The sequence below is a fragment of the Talpa europaea genome, assembly GCF_964194135.1.
Source record: "Talpa europaea genome assembly, chromosome: 3".
In the NCBI taxonomy this organism is placed as follows: domain Eukaryota; kingdom Metazoa; phylum Chordata; class Mammalia; order Eulipotyphla; family Talpidae; genus Talpa; species Talpa europaea.
The window spans coordinates 1,318,558-1,337,299 of NC_140069.1; the positions used below are offsets into that span (position 1 = coordinate 1,318,558).

Consider the following 18,742-nt stretch of genomic DNA (forward strand, 5'->3'; position numbering starts at 1 on the left):
GGGTTCTGGTGGAGGCCAGGGGAGGGATGTCGCAGGGACTCGGCTTCGGTCCTGGAGGCTGTTAGCAGGGAGGGAGGCACAGCAGGGTGGGGGTCTCCTGGGAGGGCGCAGGCCTGTCCCGTCTGGGGAGCTCTAGCACCCCCTCCCCCCAGGCCATGAACTTGCTGCACGAGCTGCAGTTCACCCGGGAATTCAAGAAGGCGGTGCAGGAGGCCTACCCCAAGCTGCTCCTGGCCCTGCTCACCCAGACGCACTACGTCCTGGAGCTGGACCTGCCCAGGGAGCCCATGCCCTGCCCAGAGGCCCAGGATGCAGCCACACCCCACCCCCATCGGTACGGACCCCAGGGACCCGGTGCGGGCCATGCAGAAGGGCCGGCAAGCAGGCAGCCGCCCCTGGGCCCCACGGCGATGTGGCTGCACCGGCCCTCAGACCGCAGGGGCCCTGCCACCGCCTCTCGGCTTCCGCTGTCTCCTGGGGTCTGTGCGTCCCTCGGCCGTTGCTGTGGTGTGGCTTCTGTGCACCCCGGCCTCAGAGTCCTTCTCCTAGAGGGACACAGCTAGGCAAGGCCACCCTGGAGACCTCATCCCGACCTGGTCACATCCACCGAGGTCCGCTTTCCCCGCAGAGTTGCGCTCTTGGGCCGTGGGGTTGGGGCTGCAGCAGAGCTTTTGGGGGCGATGCCATTCAACCCCCAACTGGCGTGGCCGCCGGCACCGCCAGCTCCAGGGCGGCCCGAGGACGTGGGGCAGCAGATGCTAGCGGCCATGGGCGTCAGGGGTATGGACGGTCTCGTTCCTCAGACAAGGTCCTTGCGGAGAATCCCACGAGGTGAATGTGGTCGTCCCTGCTTTCCACACGAGGAAACTGAGGCACGGGGAGGGCCAGAGGCTCCCCTGAGCCACGCAGGATGTCCGTGGGGCTGAGCTAGATCCCATAATGGCGGCGTCCCGACCGCCACTCAGCCTGGGCGACGCCCTCCTTGGCTGGGCCCTGGCTGGGCCTGCAGGGACGTCGTGGGCAGGGCCTGCCAGGTGCGGGTGAGGCCGTGTGGGGCCAGGCCCACAGCCGCCGTGTCACCCCAGCGCCAGGGCCTGCTCGGGGAAACCCAGTAAGCGCGTCTTTAAATCCGCTGGAGCAATTTGCCTGTGCGGTGCGTGCACCCGGCAGCCTGTCAGCGTTAGCAGCTCTCCCCAAGGCGCGACGCTGAAAAAAACGCCGCCTCCTCTCATACTGCTTCTGAATTCAAATGTGCATGAAGTTCCTTTTTCATTCCGATCATCCATGCGAAATGCATGAATCTTCCCTAATAAGCTAATAAAACCGTCTCCTCCCAGCACGTAGGAGGCTTAGGAGGAAGCTGCGAGGGGCTCCCTCGCCCCGTCTGCTTCTCCCCCACGCCTAGGTCCAGCCGCCTGCCCTCATCTCCCTCCCACCTCCCTTCTTGGGCACCCCACCCAGCCCCAGGACCCACCTAATCCAGACCACAGCTGTGCCCAGAGCCCTGCCCCCAGCCCAGGTAAGTCAGGAGAAGCCTACGTCATCCTGGTGGCCTGCAGTTCTTCTGCATCTGACCCCACTTACCTCCTGGACCTCATTTCCTGCCACACCCCCCCCACCCGTCCACACCCTCCACTGCAGCCTCAGACGAGCCTCAAGCCCCCCATTCCTGCCTCAGGGCCTTTGCACGTGCTGCTCCTCCCTCCTCCTGAAAGCTCTTCCCCCAAACATCCTGCCTTTCGCCTCAATCTCCTCCAAAGCAGCCACTGCACCCTCTCTGCTTTGCTCCCCCACACCGCCAGCCACCTGGCATCTGCTGCCAGCACCCCACAACATGGGGGGCCCAGAAAGCAGGTTGCTATCCATCTCCTGGGGCCCCACTCCTGCCCAGGCCCCCCACAGCCCTGGGTGGCGAGGAGTGACAGGCCAGGGCCCGGCATGCCCCGCCGAGGGCTGCCAGGACCCATCTGTGCCCCCCGCTCGCTCGTACACATCAGCCGCCGCTCGTCACGTCCCAGACCACGCTCCCCCCCTCACAGAGCGTCTGCCACACAGGTGGCAGACAGGACCGAGCCACCGCCTGGGGACCAAGGACCCCCAGGAGAGTGCCGGAAGGAGACGCCGTGCGCGTCCCCAGGAGCCGGCACCCGAGCCTCCAGCTCACGGTGGAGGGGAGCCCTGACAGGGGCCGGCATGGGCAACAGCCCCTGATGGGCAGGGCAGGCAGAGGGCAGAGGGCAGCAGCGAGGAGAGGCCATCAGCGTGGACGCCTGCAAAGACAAGGGAGGCGAGGGGCCTGTCCTCCCCCAGCCACACCTGACGGGCGCGGAGACGTCCACGTCAGCATGGCCGGATCCCGTGTCAGAAAGAGGAGGCCGGCGCCTCTCCTCGCCCTGTGCTGGGGCCGCGGTGGCCGTGCCACGCGTGGGGGAAAGCGCTCGCCGGGCAGCCTGGAGCCGGCTCTCCACACGCCTGGGTGCCTCCCGCCTCCACACCCTCACCCCGGCCTCTCAGCCTCCACCCCACCGGGACCCGGCCAAGGCTCGGGGCGATGGAGACCCGCCCGCTCGCGAGGGCAGCACCATCACAGCACAGGCGGCGGGTGCTGGGGCGGGGGCGGAGACCGAGGCCTGTGCATGTGGCCAGTCAAGTGGACGCCTGGGAGATGGGCCCGTCGCCAAGGCTGGCCACAGCTGACCACCCGCCGGGTGTGAGCAGGTCCCCAGGAGGAGCCCCACAACACACGGCTGGATAAATACACGGGGCCGTCGGCACAGGAGACAGGGCCCCGCCTTGGAGGAGCTTCTGGACACCCCACGACGGGGGCCAACGGTGGGGTCCGCGGGGAGATGAGCCAGACTTAGAAAGACAAACAGCCGCGAGGCCCCTCTCCGGACTCTTGGGGCCGTCAGGTTCCTGGAGACAGAACGGGGCACGGGGTCGGGGGCTGACGGGGCCACTTCCTCGAGGATGTCCTGGAGCTGGGCACCCTGAGCACAACGGCAAAGTGTGGACGCCGCAGACCACATTTAAAAGCGGGGAGATGGTCAGTTTTACACCATTTGTGTTTCACAGTCAGGATGGAGTCAGCAAAGGGGTGCAAGGGGTAGGGGAGGCATGATCTCTGGTCTGGCTGCCCCAGGAAGGGCTGGGCCTCCCCCTCCTTGGGAGCCTTTGCTCCTGGGGGGCAGCGCTGAGTGTGAGGCTAGAGGAGGCTGGCCCAGGGGAGGGACGCAGGAAGAGGGGCCAGCCCCACAGGGCGGGAGATGAAGGACCCCACCTTTGGGGGTCCCAGCGGAGTCCTGCGGGCATCGGAGCCCACAAGCAGGAGCCGCTCACTCCAGACGCCCGTGTGGCTGCCGGGACGGGCAGCGGAGAAGACAACACCCAGGCGCCAGGGCCAGAAGCTCCGAGAGTGGGGTCGGAGGCACACGTGTCGTCGCTGAGCATGGCCTCGCCAGGAGGCTGCGCCGGGGACCGGGAAACGCTGCCTCTGGCAGCTCAGCCTGGGTACCCCAGCAGCTGGCACAGGCTTGGCACCGTGGGAGGGAGCCGACCTTCATCCTCAGCACCTGGCCAGGCGGCCTGCAGCAGACCCGCGTCCTGGGGGCACGTCCTGGGCAAGCAGGCAGGGCCAGGCCTCTCAAAGCTGGCTCTGTGGCCGGGCGCCATCCCAGCCCCTGCCCGTGTCCGGCCTGCAGCCCCGAGCCCCTGGACAAATGTGTGCCAGTGTAGGGCCTGGGGCCGCCGGCCAGGCCATCTGACCAGGACAGGGCCCAGCACCTCCCTGGGCCACAGTGGGGAGTCCCCCAGGACTTGGGGGCAGGCACCTGGAACAGCAGGGGGCAGGGCTTGCCCCTGGACGGGCCCTGGGCTTTCAGGCACCCGCAGCACCTCCTGCCTGCTGTCCTCGGAGCCCATGTTTAAAGGGAACTGGCCCCCGAGGCTCAGCCAGCACCCTCTGTGCCCTGTGAGTGCCCCCAGCCCCGCTCGCCCATGCAGCTCTGTCCCTGCGCCCCGGCTCCAAACTGGAGCCCCCACCACAGACACAGCTGCCCACTCCTCTGAGCACAGCACCCCACACTGTGTGCCCAGCCCAGCTGGGGCAGCCTCCTGGAAGGTGCCTTCCCAGTCAGAGACTGACCCTGGAGCCCCCAGCCTGTGTCCACCAGGCCCAGCCCAGGCGGGCTGGCCAGTGACTGCCCCCCGCCCTCCGCAGCACGTCGCTGGAGGCACTGAAGAGCCTGCTGTCCACCACGGGGCACTGGCAGGACTTTGCCCACCTGGAGCTGCAGAGCGCCTGGGAGCTCCTAGCGGCTGCTCACACCTACCCGCAGGGCGTGGGCCTCCTCGCCAGGTAGGGCTGGCGCCAGACCACCATCCAGGAGCTGGGTGTGGGAACACACGACTGGGGCCCCCCGTGAGCGGGGCCCCCCCGTGAGTGGGGCCCCCATGAGCAGAGCCCCGCCGGGCCCCAGCAGGAGCCGTGGTGCCCAGTCTCCCCCCAGCCCCACCTGGCCCGAGGCCACCCTGGGGACAGGACCGAGCCTGCCTCCATCCACCCCAGGCTGGCCCAGGCCTGGCACCAAGAGGGCGGCTGGGGTGTGGAGGAGCTCGTTCAGACAGCAGGGTGCCGGCGCCCTCAGCGATGCCCGACCCTGGCCCCGCTGGTGGGGGTGGCAGGAGAGGGGACACGGGCAGTGCCCACGAGCCCAGCCCTGCCGCCCAGGGCCATGGTGCAGAACCGCTGCCAGCAGATCAGAGCGGTGACCATCCAGCTCCTGCCCCAGCTGCAGAGCCCCGAGGAGCGGGAGAGGCGGGCGGCCACACTCATCCTCACGGAGGTAGGGCGCCCTCAGAGCCCGAGCCCCTCCCCTCCCCCAGCGCCCTCGCCGACAGCCCCCCCCCCCGTGAGCCCACACTCCATGGGCCCCCAAGAGAGACGCCAGGCCTGACCGCCGTCCTCCGGGGCACCCCAGTTCCTCTACAGCCCCGACCTGCTGGAGGTGCTCCCCAAAGAGGAGGCCCTGATCTTGCTGACGCGGAGTCTCTGGGACCCCAACCCTGAGGTCCGCGTGTGGAGCCTGCAGGGCCTGGGGAACATCCTCTTCCACCCCGAGAAGGTAAGGGCGTGGGCTTGCGGGGTGCAGGGTCTGGACGCCCCCCGCGGCTCCCGGCTCTGCCCTGGGCTGTGTGGCTCACAGGGCCTCACAGGGCAGGCTGAGGACACGTGCCCCCCCAGCCTCTGTTTCCTCGTCAGGTTATGGGGCTCCCGGGGCGCCTTGGCAGCGTTGTCGGGGAGAGCATCTAGTCCCCGGACACCTCTCCACACCCAGGAGAGCCGTGTGGGGAGACCTGACGCCCCCGAGAACCTCGGGGAGGGCCTCTCCCCGCCTCCCTGTCAGTATCGCCACCACACCCCCTAATGAACAGGGGACAGAGGGTCTGTAGTACTGTCCTAAGGAAACTGGCCTCCTCTGTACAGCCCCCATGAGGCCCCCGAATTCCTGACACCATTGCTGTGGGTTCTGGGGTGATGCCTGACATCCGCGCCTAGACCTGCCTACTTGGATGCTTGCCAGCGTCACAAGGCGGGGGGCTCCTCGCCACCCCCCTTCTGCGGCCCCATCTCCATCGACGGGGGCTCTGCCAACCCAGGGTCTCAAGTCCCAGACACTGAGTCCTAAACCTCAAGGGCATGCAGTCGATCAAGAACCCCCACGGTGCACCCGATGCAGCCACATCACCGCTGCGCCTGCTGAAGCCAGCAGCTCCTCCCCTCCGCCCGCCCGCCCTCCCTGTCAGTGGGCCCTCAGCCCGCAGCCAGCCGGCCCTGTGAAGCCACGTCGCAAAGGGTGCGGGCTGGCTCCTGCCTCAGGGCCTTTGCACTTGCGGCTCCTCCTGCAAAAACTCTCCCGGCGCCTCCTTGGCTGCTTGGAAGTTACTCAGCTGTCACCTTCTCACGGAGCCGACTCTGGTCCTATTGATTGAAAATTAAAATCTCACATCAGCAGCCACCGCCACCCCCACTCTGGCCTGCCCACCGCCCTGCTCCACGTGCCCCCGAGCCCAGCCCTCCGGGGCAGGCCGCGCCGCAGACGCCGACAAAGCGTGGCTGCGGGTGACTCGCTCGCTGGAAGCGACCTCGATATTTTAAAACGCAGCGGAGGTTAGGAAGCCACAGCGTCGCTTAAACTTGCTGAAAGGCTGTGAAAACCACCCGCGCCGTCGGTGGAGGGCAGGGCCCGGGGCGGGAGGGTCAGGAGACAGCCTCGCCCCGGTTCCTTCCCGACGCGTCATCGGACAGGCCAGGCCAGGCGCCAGGCCCGCGCGGCGGGTCCCTGCCTGGGAGGGACCCACGACTTTTAAGTGGGATAAAAACGAAAATGGCGGTGGTGACCCAGAAGAGCTGGGCTGCGCTGGTGCCCCCCGAGCCGGGCAGCCCGTGCCTCCAGCGTGTGCTCACCTCACCAGCCGTCTCGCCCGCCCCTGGCCCCAGCTGACCCACGAGGAGGCCACGAGTGGGAGCGAAGACAGGGCCGGGAGGAGGAGGAAAGGGCAGGGACCCTCTGGCCACCATGGGGGGTTGGAGAAAGAGGCCGCCCAGCACGGGGCTAGGCGCCTTTAGCCAGGGCCAGGCTGCAGGGGCCGGGAGAGCCCCGTCCGCGGTCCGCAGCGCCTGGTGCAGACGGGCTGGGCCCTGCCGGCTGGGGTGGAGATCGCCGGGCGGGCTGTGGGCCAGGACAGGGGTCTGGGATGGCATCCTCAGTTTGTCCTGGGGGTGGGCGGCGCGGGGCAGGGAGGCGGGGGCCCGGCGCCCCGCCCAGCAGCCCGTGCCGCCCCCAGGCAGGCCTGCTCCGAGAACAGCTGCCGCCCTTCCTGAGCGGCTTCTTCCAGAGCAGCGAGCTGGTGCTGGTGCGCATCATGGGCACCGTGTCCGACGTGCTGCACCGTCTGGGCGCGCACGGCGCGGGAGCCCACAGCCTCGGCGTGGCCATCAACGCCCGGTCCTTCTTCGACGACGTGAGCATGGGGGGCCCTCCTGTGCCGCCCCCACTCCCTTCCCTGCAGGCAGGGAGGCCCCACCGCCTCCCCAGCGGGGAGAGGAGGCCTGGGAGCCACCCAGGGCATCCTGTGCAGGGGCTGGGTCGACCCAGGGTGCGTGGGGGCTGCCCTTCCCCGTGGGCCGAGCTGCACCACCCACCAGTCTCTCCTGCCCCGCGCGGCCCGGCCTCCTGCCTGCCAGCATGCCTGGACTGCGCTCCTCCGGGACCAGGGGCAGGTCCCGCCCCATGAGTCACGACACCGCGCGTGTGGATGTGGTTTTGAGTGAGAACTGACTTTGGTCCTTGAGGCTGCGGCCCCAGAAGCCCAGCCTGATGGGGGTGGCACGGCCGCCCAGGAGCAGAGCTGAGGAGCCGGAGCCTCACCCCACACGGGCGGGGCCTGAGGGCTGCAGGGGAGGCCCCACGCGGGCCAGGCGCAGCTGCGGCTCTGAGGCCCTGCCTTGCAGGAGCGGGACAGGATCCGGGCGGCAGCCATGGCGCTGTTTGGGGACCTGGTGGCAGCAGTGACGGGCAGGGAGCTCGGCGGCCTCCGGGTCCAGGTGCACCAGAGCATGGTGCCCCTGCTCCTGCACCTGAGGGACCACTGCCCGGCCGTGGTCACGGTCAGTGCCTGCCGGTGGCCTTTCCCTATGGAGCCGGGGCCCAGAGGGGTAGGGGTGGGGCCCGATAACAGTGGGGGACCCGGAGGCAGCAGTCAGGCCTCCCACCTCGGTCACCCTGACCAAGGTCAGTCTGCCCCTCCCCAGGGGCACGGGCAGCGATGCAGTCAGTGCAGCCTGCCCATTTCCGTGCTCGCCGCCGAGCCCCCAGGCATGGTGCACAGTGAGGGCACAGGCTGGTCACTGGGCCTGTGGAAATGGGGTCAAGCCTGCTGTGCGCCAGCCCTACTGTGCGCCAGCCCTACTGTGTGCCAGCCAGGTCCTGTGTCGGTCATCACAACACAGCTGCCTTCTGCCCATGCCCTGGCACAGGGCCTGCCCGGGGGCAGGGCGCACCCAGGGGGCAGAGCAGGGGCTGGGAGGGAGCAGCACCTGAGGGGGGCCACCAGCACCCCGCTTCCGCCCACCCCACGGAGCCCCGGGGCCCAGGCGAGGGGTGCAGACCGCAGTGAGCCCCAGCTGTCCCTGCAGCAGGCCAAGTTCGCCTTCTACCGCTGTGCCGTGGTGCTCCGCTGGCCACTGCGGCACACCCTGTTCTGCACGCTAGCCTGGGGGAAGGGCCTCAGCGCCCGCCACTTCCTCTGGACCTGCCTGGTGAGGGCCTGGGGTGGGGCGGGCATCCCTGGGGTTCCTCCCCGCACTGCAGCCCCAGGGCCAGGGGCTGGGCCAGGGCCTGGCCTGGGGTTGCAGGGGCAGCCCCCTGACCACAGCGAGTGCCGGGCCTGCTGTCCCCTGGCCAGATGACCCGCAGCCAGGAGGAGTTCAGCATCCACCTGGAGCAGGCCCTCAGCTACCTGCACAGCCGCCACCACCACATCAAGACCTGGGCGGCGCGCTTCATTGGTGAGCAGCACCCCCTCCCCGCCAGGAGCTCAGTGGGGGTGAGGGCCCCGCAGTCTCGGAGGGGACGGGAATGAGCTCGCCCCACAAGCCCCCTCACTGGCCAGTACCCATCCGCCCCACAGGGTACACCATCTGCTACCACCCCCAGGCCGTGACCCGGACGGTGTGCCAAGTGGACATGAGCCTGCTGTTCAGCAGTAAGCAGCGGCCGGCCGGCCAGAGGTGGAGGCAGCTCCTCCTCCACCCAGGGTCCTCGCGGCCCCTCCACGGGCCTGAGGGGGTCCAGAAGGCTGCGGGGCTTCCCAGACAGGACGGCCCGCGGAGTGGGTGGGTGAGGCGGGAAGCACCGCAGGCCTGGAAGGCAGAGGAGGTGCGGTCTGGGCGCCGTCCAGTCCACTCTCCCAGGCTGGCAGCGGGGCTGGCCCAGGGGGACAGCGGGTAGCCAGGACGCCGCTGACATCTCCTCCTCTCCTGGAGCTTTTGAAGACCTCAAAGCAGACCCGGAGCCTGGCATCCGTGAATTCGCCAGCAGGCAGCTCTCCTTCCTCCAGAAGGTGGCGGGCACAGCCAAGCAGTGACCTCCAGGCGCCCCTGCCCGCAGCCCTGCCCCATCTGTCCACAGAGCCTGGTTGCACATTTTTCCATTCAGAAGAAAGATCTAGATTCCACAAAGAAGAGTCACAGCTGTCCACTCCCTACCCCCCATCCAGGGCCCCCCCCCCGCCCGTGACTGAGGCAAACCCCAGAAGACACAGGCAGGACCAGGGGACAGGGCCAGGCCTGGGGGTGGAGGGCAGGCCAGGGCCCCAGAGGAAACCTCAAGTCGCGTGGGCCCCAGGATGGTGGCCTTGGCTCCAGAGCAGGGACACGCCGCCCTGGGAGCCAGAGCCTCGGTGGCCCCTGGGGGCCCACGGCTGATAGGGCCATTGGCCGACCCCCCCCCCCCCCGTCTTCAGTGTGTCCCCAGCTTGGGGCTCCCAGGGGGCCGAGGGACTGAGGGTGGGGCGGGTCCTGGGCCGGTCCCTCCACCCCTCCCCTATGCTCCTGAGTCCAGTCGGAGCTGAAACCTGGGGTGGACAGTGGGGCCAGCCTGGACCCACGGGGTGGGGACACCGACCGCCCTGGACAGGCTGCGGGGCCAGAGGCGAGGGTCTCGGCTCTCTGAGCCTCGGCTGGTCCATCTGTATTGCGGGTTCTGGGACCTTCTTCCGAGACTCTCAGGGGCTGAGTCCAGAGGATCCATCGGCCCTCCGGCCTCTCCCCTCAGCCCTGGTCTCCGCAGCCATGAAATGCACAGCCAGGCCCTTCCTGCCTGTGGGTCCAGGGCGGGTCCTGAGAGACCCTGCCGGAGTCCTGGGGGCCTCACCACTGGCCCCCACGCTCTCTCCCTCCAGTATCACACTGACCTCCATGCCCCTGCTCAGGCAGCACCCCCAGCCCGCCGGCACCCCCACTCGGCGCCTCCTTTGAAGACCAGCCCACTGGCCCCTGAGGAGGAAGCCCCCGCCCCCCGGGCCCTCAGCTTCGCACTGGACGAACCCCAGCCTGTCTCACCCCACCCCACTAGACTGAACCTCTGAGCAGGGATGTGGCCACATGGGAAGCGTCACCCGAAGGGGCCCCTGAACCTGGGCATTTGCTGAAAACAATACAGCGGGTCTTACAGAGCGTCAGGCTGACTGGCTTGGGGGGCGGGGGGACAAGCTCGTGGCGGGCCCTGGGGTCCTCTCTGGAGTCACCGGGGAGGGCTTCTGGGGGGCTCGCCTTTTCATGGCTCCCCCCTTGGCCCACTGGTCCATCCTCACTCAGACTCACTGGCCTTGGGGTCACTGAGCTCCTTGGGGACCAAGGGGTGGGGTCAGAGAGGCAGGCCCTTGGGGCAGGACTGTCCCCACAGCCCCCTCTGGCTGATGCTGGGCAGTGGTAGAAGGTCTGCCCTCCACGGTCCCCTCCTCCAGTGAAGGCAGGGGCGGGAGGCTGGACCCCACAGGTTCCCGAAGCAGACAGCAGCCGGCCCAGGCCCTCGGGGAAACTGAGGCTCCTTTCCAGCCGACACACATGGCTGGGGCTGTGGCAGGCCAGGTGGAGACAGGCCCAGGGAGGCACAGCCCACCGGTCACCCCAGGGTGCCCCCTTCCAGGGCCCGCAGCGCAGACCCAGGCAGGGTCACCCACATCCAGGCACGCCCTGCAAGGGCACCCTCCCGGGCCATCGCCTCCTCGGGAAAGGAGAGTGACAACCCGGCACTACAAAAGGCCTCCCTGCCCCGCACCTACAGCGGGCAGCACGCAGAGGGCAGAGGGGCACGGAGGGAGGCGGGCAGGCACGTGCAAGTGGACAGTAGCCTGGACCCTGCTCTGGGCTGGTGCCAGGCTCTGGATGAACTGGGGTCAGCACAGACCTCTGGAGGCTGTGCTGGTGGGGGCGGTGCTGGGGGAGCAGGCCAGATAGCCCGGCCAGCCCTCCTCCAAGCTGTGCCACTCCGAGCACTTTCTCTTGGCCCAGTCGGGGGCAGGCACTGCAGCCTGCAGCCTGCACACAGGGGCGCTGGGCAAGGCCCACAGGCCCTCAGCTGGCCCTCAGCAGGCCCAGGCCACCATCCCAAACCCGGTCAGGCCCCTGCCCACCTCCCCTCCCTCTCTGGGCCTGGCCTGGCCTCCAACTCCCCAGCCCCCCGGGCAGCAAAGTGCCCCGGCTGAGGCCATACACCCAGCTTGGCCCTGCTCAGTCAAGGCCCCTGTCAGGCCCCTAAGCAGGGAAGCTGGGGGGCACACAGCCCTGAGTGCACCTGCGCATCCACCCACACCCACTGAACCCCAATCTGCTCACACACAGTCACGGGGTCCCGTTTTATTGCCTTGAGTGTCCACAACACGTGGCCGGCCCCAGACCCAATAAGTTAAGGAGCCGAGAACAGGTCAGCAGGAGGGCCGTGGAGGAGGGTACAGGCCCAGAAATACGCCCGCCACCCCCCAAACCGGTCAGAGAGGAGAGCTGCCTGGGGCTGTGAGGGGAGGGCGCTGGCAGGAGGGCCACGGCCCGACTAAGCTTCAGAGAGGCTGAGCCAAGCGCAGGGCAGGGACACGGGCGGGAGCCTGGGCCCAGGGCGCGGGACAGAGGGAAGGATCCAGACTCCCGCAGTCAGTCGTGCCCGTAGCCGCGGGGAGACGGGCGGCCGGCAGGGGGCGCGCGGGGCGCCAGCTGCCAGGAGCCGGAAGCCCGCACGAGTCGGGAGGCACAGGTGTGCGGGGCCAGGTGCGGGCCAGGTGCGGGCCAGGTGCGCCACCGTCACGGAGCAGGCCGGAGCTACATGACGCAGCACTTGGCCCTGTGCGCGTGCGGCTCCTTGAACCGCAGCCTCTGCTTCGGTCGGTATTTTTCCAGGTAGGTGAGCTGCTTGCTGTTGATGGCTCCACGGCGCTTCCTGGGAGACGCGACGTGGGCCTCAGCGCGGGGCGGAGGGGGGCGGCCGCCTGCCCACCCCAGCTCTCCCCGAGTCCCGCGGCCCTGGAGGTGTTCCCCCACCAGCCAGCAGAGCCCACCTCCCCCAGGCTCCTGCCCCGCCCGCCCCTCCCTGCCTCCAGGGTCTCCCTGCCGGCCTCACATTCCACTCACTGCTATCCCTCCCTGGCTGACTCCCCGGTGCGGGCCCCACCACACACCGGGGCCTCTGAGGGGCACAGGACGGAGGGCCATAACCCTGGAGTCAGATCTGGGGTGCAGCCCAGCTTGACCCCTCCGTTCTGTGACCCTGCACAAGTCACACCCCCTCCCTGAGCCTCAGGGTCCTCGACCATAAAATGGCAGCAAGGCCGTGGCCACCAGGGGACGGAAGGAGGGGTCGTGGGTCAGGACTGAGGAGCCGGGCATGGACAGCAGTCCCTGCCTGCCGCCAGGATGCCCCAAGCCACAGGAGGGGTCGTCCTGGAAGCCTACTGAGAAGCCGCAGGGCCCAGGCTGAGTCCGGAGGCTGGCCGCGCCGAGCAGCCCAGACCCGCTCCGTGGGCGTCTGGGCCAGGGTCTTAGGCCTCCTCCGGCCAGGCTGGGCCTATCAGGCAGCTCCAGAGCAAGTTCGCGCATCTCACCCCCCTCAAGACAGGCCTCCCTCTCGGCCTGGAGGGCGCGCCAGGATAGTGGGGGTACCTGGGACTGGGCGAGCAGGACCGCCAGTGGGCGGCACACTGGGGCCCTGCGGGATGGGGCATGTCAGATAAGGGCTGAAAGCCCAGGCCCCTGGGTGCTCACCACCTGCCCTCCCCCCGCAGCCACTCACTGTCGGATGAACTGGATGGCGTCTTCGTACTTCATCCCGCTCTCGATGAGGGCCAGCGCCACCAGCACCGGAGCCCTGGGGGTGGATGCGGGGCTGCTCAGCCGAGCCCCAAGCCCCTCCCCCACCACGGGCCACCTGCTGCTTCACCCACCCCACCCCCATGCGGGGCACGGGCTCGGAGCTCAGCCCCACCAAATCCAGTGCCCAAATCCTGGCTCCCTCCCGACGCCGCTGTGCAGTTTCAGATGACCAGGCGGCCTCTCTGTGCCCCTGGCCCCTTGTGTAAAGCGTGACGGCGGGAGGGCTGGCAGGAGAGCAGGGGAGACAGGCAGGACTCCACCCAGCAGCCGCCCACCCGCTGTCCCCCCCGCCCCCCGCAGAGCGGTCCGGCTGCCTGGACCGGCTGGTCAGCCAGGGCTGTCCCGTAGGGGGCAGGAGCCCGCCTGGGAGGCTGCCGCCCTTCCTGCTCCGGCGCAGGCATGCGGGAGGGAGCGGGTGAGCCGCAGGCTTCCTCCCCAGGCTGTGGGGCCGCCTGTGAGCCCCGGAAGGTCCCATGCGGGTGGGCCAGCACCACCCCAGAGCAGTCGGGCTGCAGAGCCCAGGTGCACGCCGCTCACCGCCCCAGGCCGGCCACGCAGTGCACGGCCACGCAGCTGCCCGGGTCGTCGCAGAACTTGGCCCTCAGCAGACTCAGCCAGTCCTCCACCACTTTGCCAGGCGGGGGCGCCCCGTCATCAAAAGGCCAGTCCTGGGGAGAGAAGCAGCCCGTGAGGACCCCACCCAGGCGGGGTGGAGAGGTGGGGCCCTGGCCAGCTGGCCCTGGGGCTCGGTCAAGGACGGGACGCCACAAGAAGGGCCGGGGGTGCAGGAGCCCGTGACAGTGGGCATCCCAGCGCATAGCGGGGCGGGCTGGACTGTGAGCCCCCACTCCACGGCTGCTGCTCATCCTCTCTGCACACGTCAGCTGTCCCCTCCTCCAGGAAGCCTTCCCGGACTTTCCCACCCTTTTCTTTCAGGAACCCCTTGAGCCCTACATCCTGCTGACTCTCCCTGTGCTGATGCTGGGGTCACAGCCTGGCCCTCCCTCAGGGGTCTGATCAGCCTAGGAGGGCTGGGTTCAGGCCAAGCCGTCTGGTCCATAAACCGCTAACCCCTGCTGCTCGTGTCCCTAGCCCCCCAGCTTCCCCACCCCCTCCAGCCCCCAGCCCCAGCCTAGGCACGCAGAGCAGACCCCCCAACCCTGTTTCCAGAAAGGAGTAAGGCAGGGCGAGGCCAGGTGGAGCTGGCTCTAAACAGCCAGTTACACGTGGGCCTTCGCATATTCCAGGGTTGATTTGGTTTTGAAAATTATCTGCGCAGCCCCCTCCCCAGCGCCCTGCAGGGACGAGTGAGCATGTGTGGGGAGGCCCAGCGAGTCTTGCTCTCAGGGTGTAGGTGAGCCCCAGACGAGCAGATTCCTGAGGGAGGCAGGGGCGTGCCCCAGGATCAGCTTTTGTGCAGGGTGAACCCACATGGCCACAGAGGCTGACTCGCGTGGCCCCTGGGGTCACCCGGCCGCTCTCTGCTGACTCCAGGGGGTCTAGGCCAAGTCCTTCCCGTGGGGTGGGTTTCAGCACCCTCATGCAAGGGGTGAGGAGTCTGGGGTCACACAGCTGGGAGGGGCAGGGGTAAGACTCGGCCAGGCCTGTCTGACCCTGCAGCCCTGGCTCTTTCCCCTGCTCCAGACTGGGGGCAGAGGTCACTGAGCACAAGAGCTCCTGGCCCAAGGGGCCCGGAAGAGGAGCGGTGGCAGGTCCTCTGGTGTTGAGGTGGCTGAGGCCCAGGCAGAGTCGGCCGGGCCTGCCTCTCCCGGGACTGCCCACTCCGGCCCAATCCCCTCAGCCCTGCACTGGGGGAGCCGCCAGGCCCATGCACATCTGCCTGGACGCCAGTCCCCAGAGCCAGGGGACCAAGGAAACAGTCCCTAGGGCCCTGTGCATGGCCTCTGCGGACAGCCTCCCTGGGACCTGCTGCCCGGCGACAGGGCGGCGAGGACGGGGCCCCTGAGACTGGCCCAGGTGAGGAAGGGCTGCCGGGAGCCTCAGGGGGCCGGGCTCTGCCCTCCGGCTCCCCTGGACCTTGGGCCCTGCCTGCTGAGCCTCGGGGGTCCTGCCTGCACTCTGGGCCAGACTCCCTGCCAGTCCCAGCCGCTGACAGGGGGTGGGGGTACACAGTTAAAGGGGGGTACTATTACAAGGAGCCAGTCCCCAGGCTGTCCCGGCTGGTACCATCTGGCTGTGGTTGCAGGCAGCCGCCGGCCTGAGTCTCAGCACCCCCCGACAGCAGCCGTGGGGCTGTCTGGGAGCGGCAGGGTCTGCCTGCCTGCCCGGCATGCAGAGGGCCTGGTTGCAGGGGCCACGCGACAGCCAGAACTGCTGTCCTTCCACGGGGACGCCGGGCACAGAGAGGGCGGGGGCAGGCCCAGAGAGGGCAGTGGGGGAGGCCAGGCACAGGGTGGGGGGCGCCGGGCACAGAGAGGACAGGAGGTGCTTCTCTAGGGCTGCAAGAAGCAGGGCAGGGCTCTGAGGCCGTGAAAGGTCTCAGAATCCCCCTGCCACCACTCAAGGATGCCCACCCTGGGTGTGGCCGGGCAGACAGGCCTGGCACCACCCCGGCATCAGCAGCGCACCCGGCACACTCACCACCACGGTGATGCCGTCCTTCTCCAGGGGCGCCTTGTCGTAGGTGACCTCGCACACGCGCACCACGGTGGTGGCCCCGTACTTCTTCAGGTCCTGGCAGGGAATGGGGAGGCAGGAACAGGGCTGTGGGGCTCAGGGGTCCCCAGGCAGGGTCGTGTCCCCACAACAAGACTGGCTCTGAGGCTGGCGTGAGCGTCCAAGCCCCATGGCCGGGCAGGACATCCCCTGATGCTGCTGGGCAGCTGTCCCTTGCAGAGTCTCCCACCAATGCATTCCCATGTGTGGCCCGAGGCCTGGAACCCCAGCTTCCCAGCACATCGCCTCCTGCTCAGGGCCCCCAGATCCCATTAGCAAGGCCCTGCACGCCAGATCCGACTAGCAAAGGACAGGACACCCGTCCCCACATGGGCACGTGACCCCCTTTGCACAGGTCTGCAGGGCTAGGCTGGTCGAGGGCATGGCCAGACTGCACAGGGCCCCTCAGCGGTCTGCGCGGGGCGGGGCATGCCCTGGAAGGGCCCTGACCAGCAGGGAAGCCCCAGGCTTCCAGGGAGAAGGTCACGGTGCTCACAGCCAGATTAGGAGTATTTATAGGGGGTCCACCCCGGGGGGCCATGTGCAGGGTGCCCCCACCCCCACCCCCTCCCGGCAGCTATTTTGAGAGTGGTGAGCAATTCGATGCCAGAACTGCTGTCCTTCCACGGGGACGCCGGGCACAGAGAGGGCGGGGGCAGGCCTAGAGAGGGCGGGGGGGAGGCCGGGCACAGGGTGGGGGGCGCCGGGCACAGAGAGGACAGGAGGTGCTTCTCTAGGGATGCAAGGAGCGGGGCAGGGCTCTGAGGCCGTGAAAGGTCTCAGAACCCCCCTGCTACCAGCCTAGGGCTGAGCCCCCATCACAGGCTGATACTGACCCCAGTCACACTGTGAGCCCCACCCTGGTCACGCATGACCCCTGGCCACGGTCACAGTGCTGTGCCCCCTCCTTCCAAGAACCACTGGACCTCAAGGGCCTCAGCTGTGAGGGCTGGGGGCACCCTCCTCTTGGGGCACCCGGCCCAGGTCCCCCGAAGGCAAGGGGCCTGCTACCTCCTGTCTACAGCTGACACCGTCCCATGCCCGGTCCACTCTTTGGCTGTGGCCATACGGGAGCAGGGCCACAGAACCCAGATGCAGGGCCGAGGCCACAACAGCCCTACACAGCCGCAGGCTCTGCAGACAGCCAGGCCCGCGCCAGGCCCACCGCCGGAGGCTGCGGGGAGCCTTGCCGTGCCCGCACCTGCTTGGCCGCACATCCGGGCACGTGGCCGGGTTGCGAGCAGCGTGGGCCTGCCTGCTGTCCCTCCAGGAGTCCAAAGCCCCTGCCCAGCCCCCTCACACAGATATGTGCACCCTGAAGCCCCTACCCAGCCTTGCTATCCCCATGCCCCCCAGAGCACGAGGGCACTCAGCACCCTGGGCCGGGCAGCAACGGGTCTCAGTGCCCAGGCCACCGCCGGCTCCAGGCCCAGCCCTCCACTTTCTGCTCGGCGGCCACATGGAGCTCTGGCCGGGGGCGACACCCGGTTGCTCAGGGCAGGGCCCTTTGCTCCTCAGACCTCCCAACCAGCTCACGCAGCTTGGGGTCCCCTGCCGGTCCCCAGGAGTCCCCCCAAGAGTCCTCCCGGAGATCCTGTAATGGGGTGACAGCCTTGCTCCAAGGGTGGTATCTGGGTTGGCGGCGACCAGCCCCGTCCCACTGGCTCTCGGGCCACTCACCTCCAGGAAGCTGCTGAGGGTGGCGTCGGTGGGGTTGTGCGTGATGAGGAAGCGCATGTGCTTGTAGCTCACCTCCACGGGGGCGGGCCGGTGCACGCGTGACATGCTCCCCAGCACGGCCGGCCAGGGAGGCTGCAGAGGGCGCCGGGACCCACACGAGCCCCCACCAGCCCCCGGGCCCGAGCAGAACCCGACCCCCGTGTTTGTCCGAGAGAGAAAACACTTTTTAAAAAGCCCGCCCCCACGCCCCGCACAAATATTGTGCAAATACCTGGGAGGGGAGCACACTGCCCGGCGTGGGGAATTAAAAAAGAAAACCCGCTCTTCAAAAGAGAAGAGGGGCGGGACGCCCCTAAAGTCAGACGGGCAAGCCCAAGCTCCTCGCTCGGCGCTGGAGAATTATGGGGCAAAAAAAAATAACAACCCCAAAAGTCAGCAAAGAAAACTGAAATCCCGTGGGGACCCCGCCGCGCGGCCAGCGCTGTGCCTGTCCTGGGGCTGCCTCTCGGCCTCGGGGGAAGGGCCGGTGCCCCCCGATCAAGGGCACAGCCAGAGCCCCAAGGGCCAAAGGCCAAACGAGCCAGAACCCACAGGTAGCCCTGGGCGGGGGGGCGGCGCAGGTGGCACCCGTGGCAGGCGGTTCTGATGCACCCGCCTCCGTCACGTTACCCCATCGGGGCAGAGCAAGTCCTGGAGCGGGGCACGGGGCTCAGGCGGCGGCGCCGGCCCCGGGCTGGGCAGCAGAGGCCATGGGCAGGTGAGGGCAATGGTGCGTGGCGAGGCGCGGCGGCCCCGTCAGCAGCAGGTGCGCTGGGGGTGCTGGGCGCGGCAGTACTCGGCGCGGCCCCCCGACACCCGCTCCATAAATCCGAGGCCGGTCCGCAGCAGGCGATGTCTGAGGGAGAAGGGAAGAGAGACGTGAGGAGGACGGGGTCACGGGAGCCTCCTGCGAGGGTGTCGGCCTGCCCGACCCCCGTCACATCGCTTCTCCAGGGGCCCTGCCGCCGGGGTGCCCCTCCCCGGCCCTCCGCTTCCCCACCTGGGGGCACCAGGGAGGCCAGCTTCTGCCCAGCCGCGCCAGGGCCCCGAGCTGACAGGAGCGCCGCGGACACCGGGGCCCGGCAGGGACGCACGCACCCCCGGAGCGTGCTGGACCCCACGCTGGGGCTCTCTAGTCCCGCTGGGGAACCCCGCGGCCCAGCACCCTCCACAGCCGGTAATCAGCAGACACCCCCACTCCCACCCCCGGGGAGCCACCCTCTCCCGGGAATCCTGGGCCTCTGTGGGTTTCTGTGCCCAGACTATCGGGGGGAAGGGCTCCGGCATGGAGGCCCAGGGCGGGGGTGGCGGCCCCCTCGCCGCCGTGAGCCACCTCAGTCGGCGCTCTGGGCACCCGTGGAAACGCGCCTGCGGAGAGCCTCGCCGGCCTCCAGCCTCCGCCACCCGCCCGGGCCGGCAGGCGGG

The 18,742-nt window shown here is 68.8% G+C and overlaps 2 protein-coding genes across 5 annotated transcripts in view; one reads left to right on the plus strand and one right to left on the minus strand.

Annotated features, from left to right (window-relative positions):
* The window catches only part of LOC311168324 (maestro heat-like repeat family member 5), a gene marked incomplete at its 3' end in the record, with an annotated part of 33,263 nt that extends 24,116 nt beyond the window's left edge, over nt 1-9,147 (plus strand). The window contains exons 18-27 of the mRNA XM_084229703.1: nt 153-334; nt 4,220-4,357; nt 4,730-4,844; nt 4,980-5,123; nt 6,847-7,023; nt 7,514-7,669; nt 8,198-8,320; nt 8,467-8,569; nt 8,692-8,766; nt 9,047-9,147. Of these exons, the coding sequence (XP_084085829.1) occupies nt 153-334; nt 4,220-4,357; nt 4,730-4,844; nt 4,980-5,123; nt 6,847-7,023; nt 7,514-7,669; nt 8,198-8,320; nt 8,467-8,569; nt 8,692-8,766; nt 9,047-9,147 (1,314 nt within the window). The remainder of the gene's footprint in view (nt 1-152; nt 335-4,219; nt 4,358-4,729; nt 4,845-4,979; nt 5,124-6,846; nt 7,024-7,513; nt 7,670-8,197; nt 8,321-8,466; nt 8,570-8,691; nt 8,767-9,046) is intronic.
* Nucleotides 9,148-11,441: 2,294 nt separating this feature from the next.
* PTP4A3 (protein tyrosine phosphatase 4A3) lies at nt 11,442-17,383 on the minus strand (the record flags this gene model as incomplete). 4 transcript variants are annotated; one of them, XM_084230102.1, is made up of 5 exons in its annotated part: nt 11,442-11,993; nt 12,843-12,917; nt 13,460-13,590; nt 15,524-15,616; nt 17,279-17,383. In XM_084230102.1, the coding sequence occupies 5 exons, from the start codon at nt 17,381-17,383 to the stop codon at nt 11,876-11,878; spliced, it is 522 nt and encodes a 173-aa protein (XP_084086228.1). In that variant the 3' UTR covers nt 11,442-11,875. The 4 variants fall into 4 exon arrangements, with proteins under 4 accessions (XP_084086228.1, XP_084086227.1, XP_084086229.1 ...); XM_084230101.1 differs by having other exon boundaries at nt 13,460-13,655; nt 15,520-15,616; XM_084230103.1 differs by lacking the exon at nt 15,524-15,616.
* Nucleotides 17,384-18,742: the final 1,359 nt, after the last annotated feature.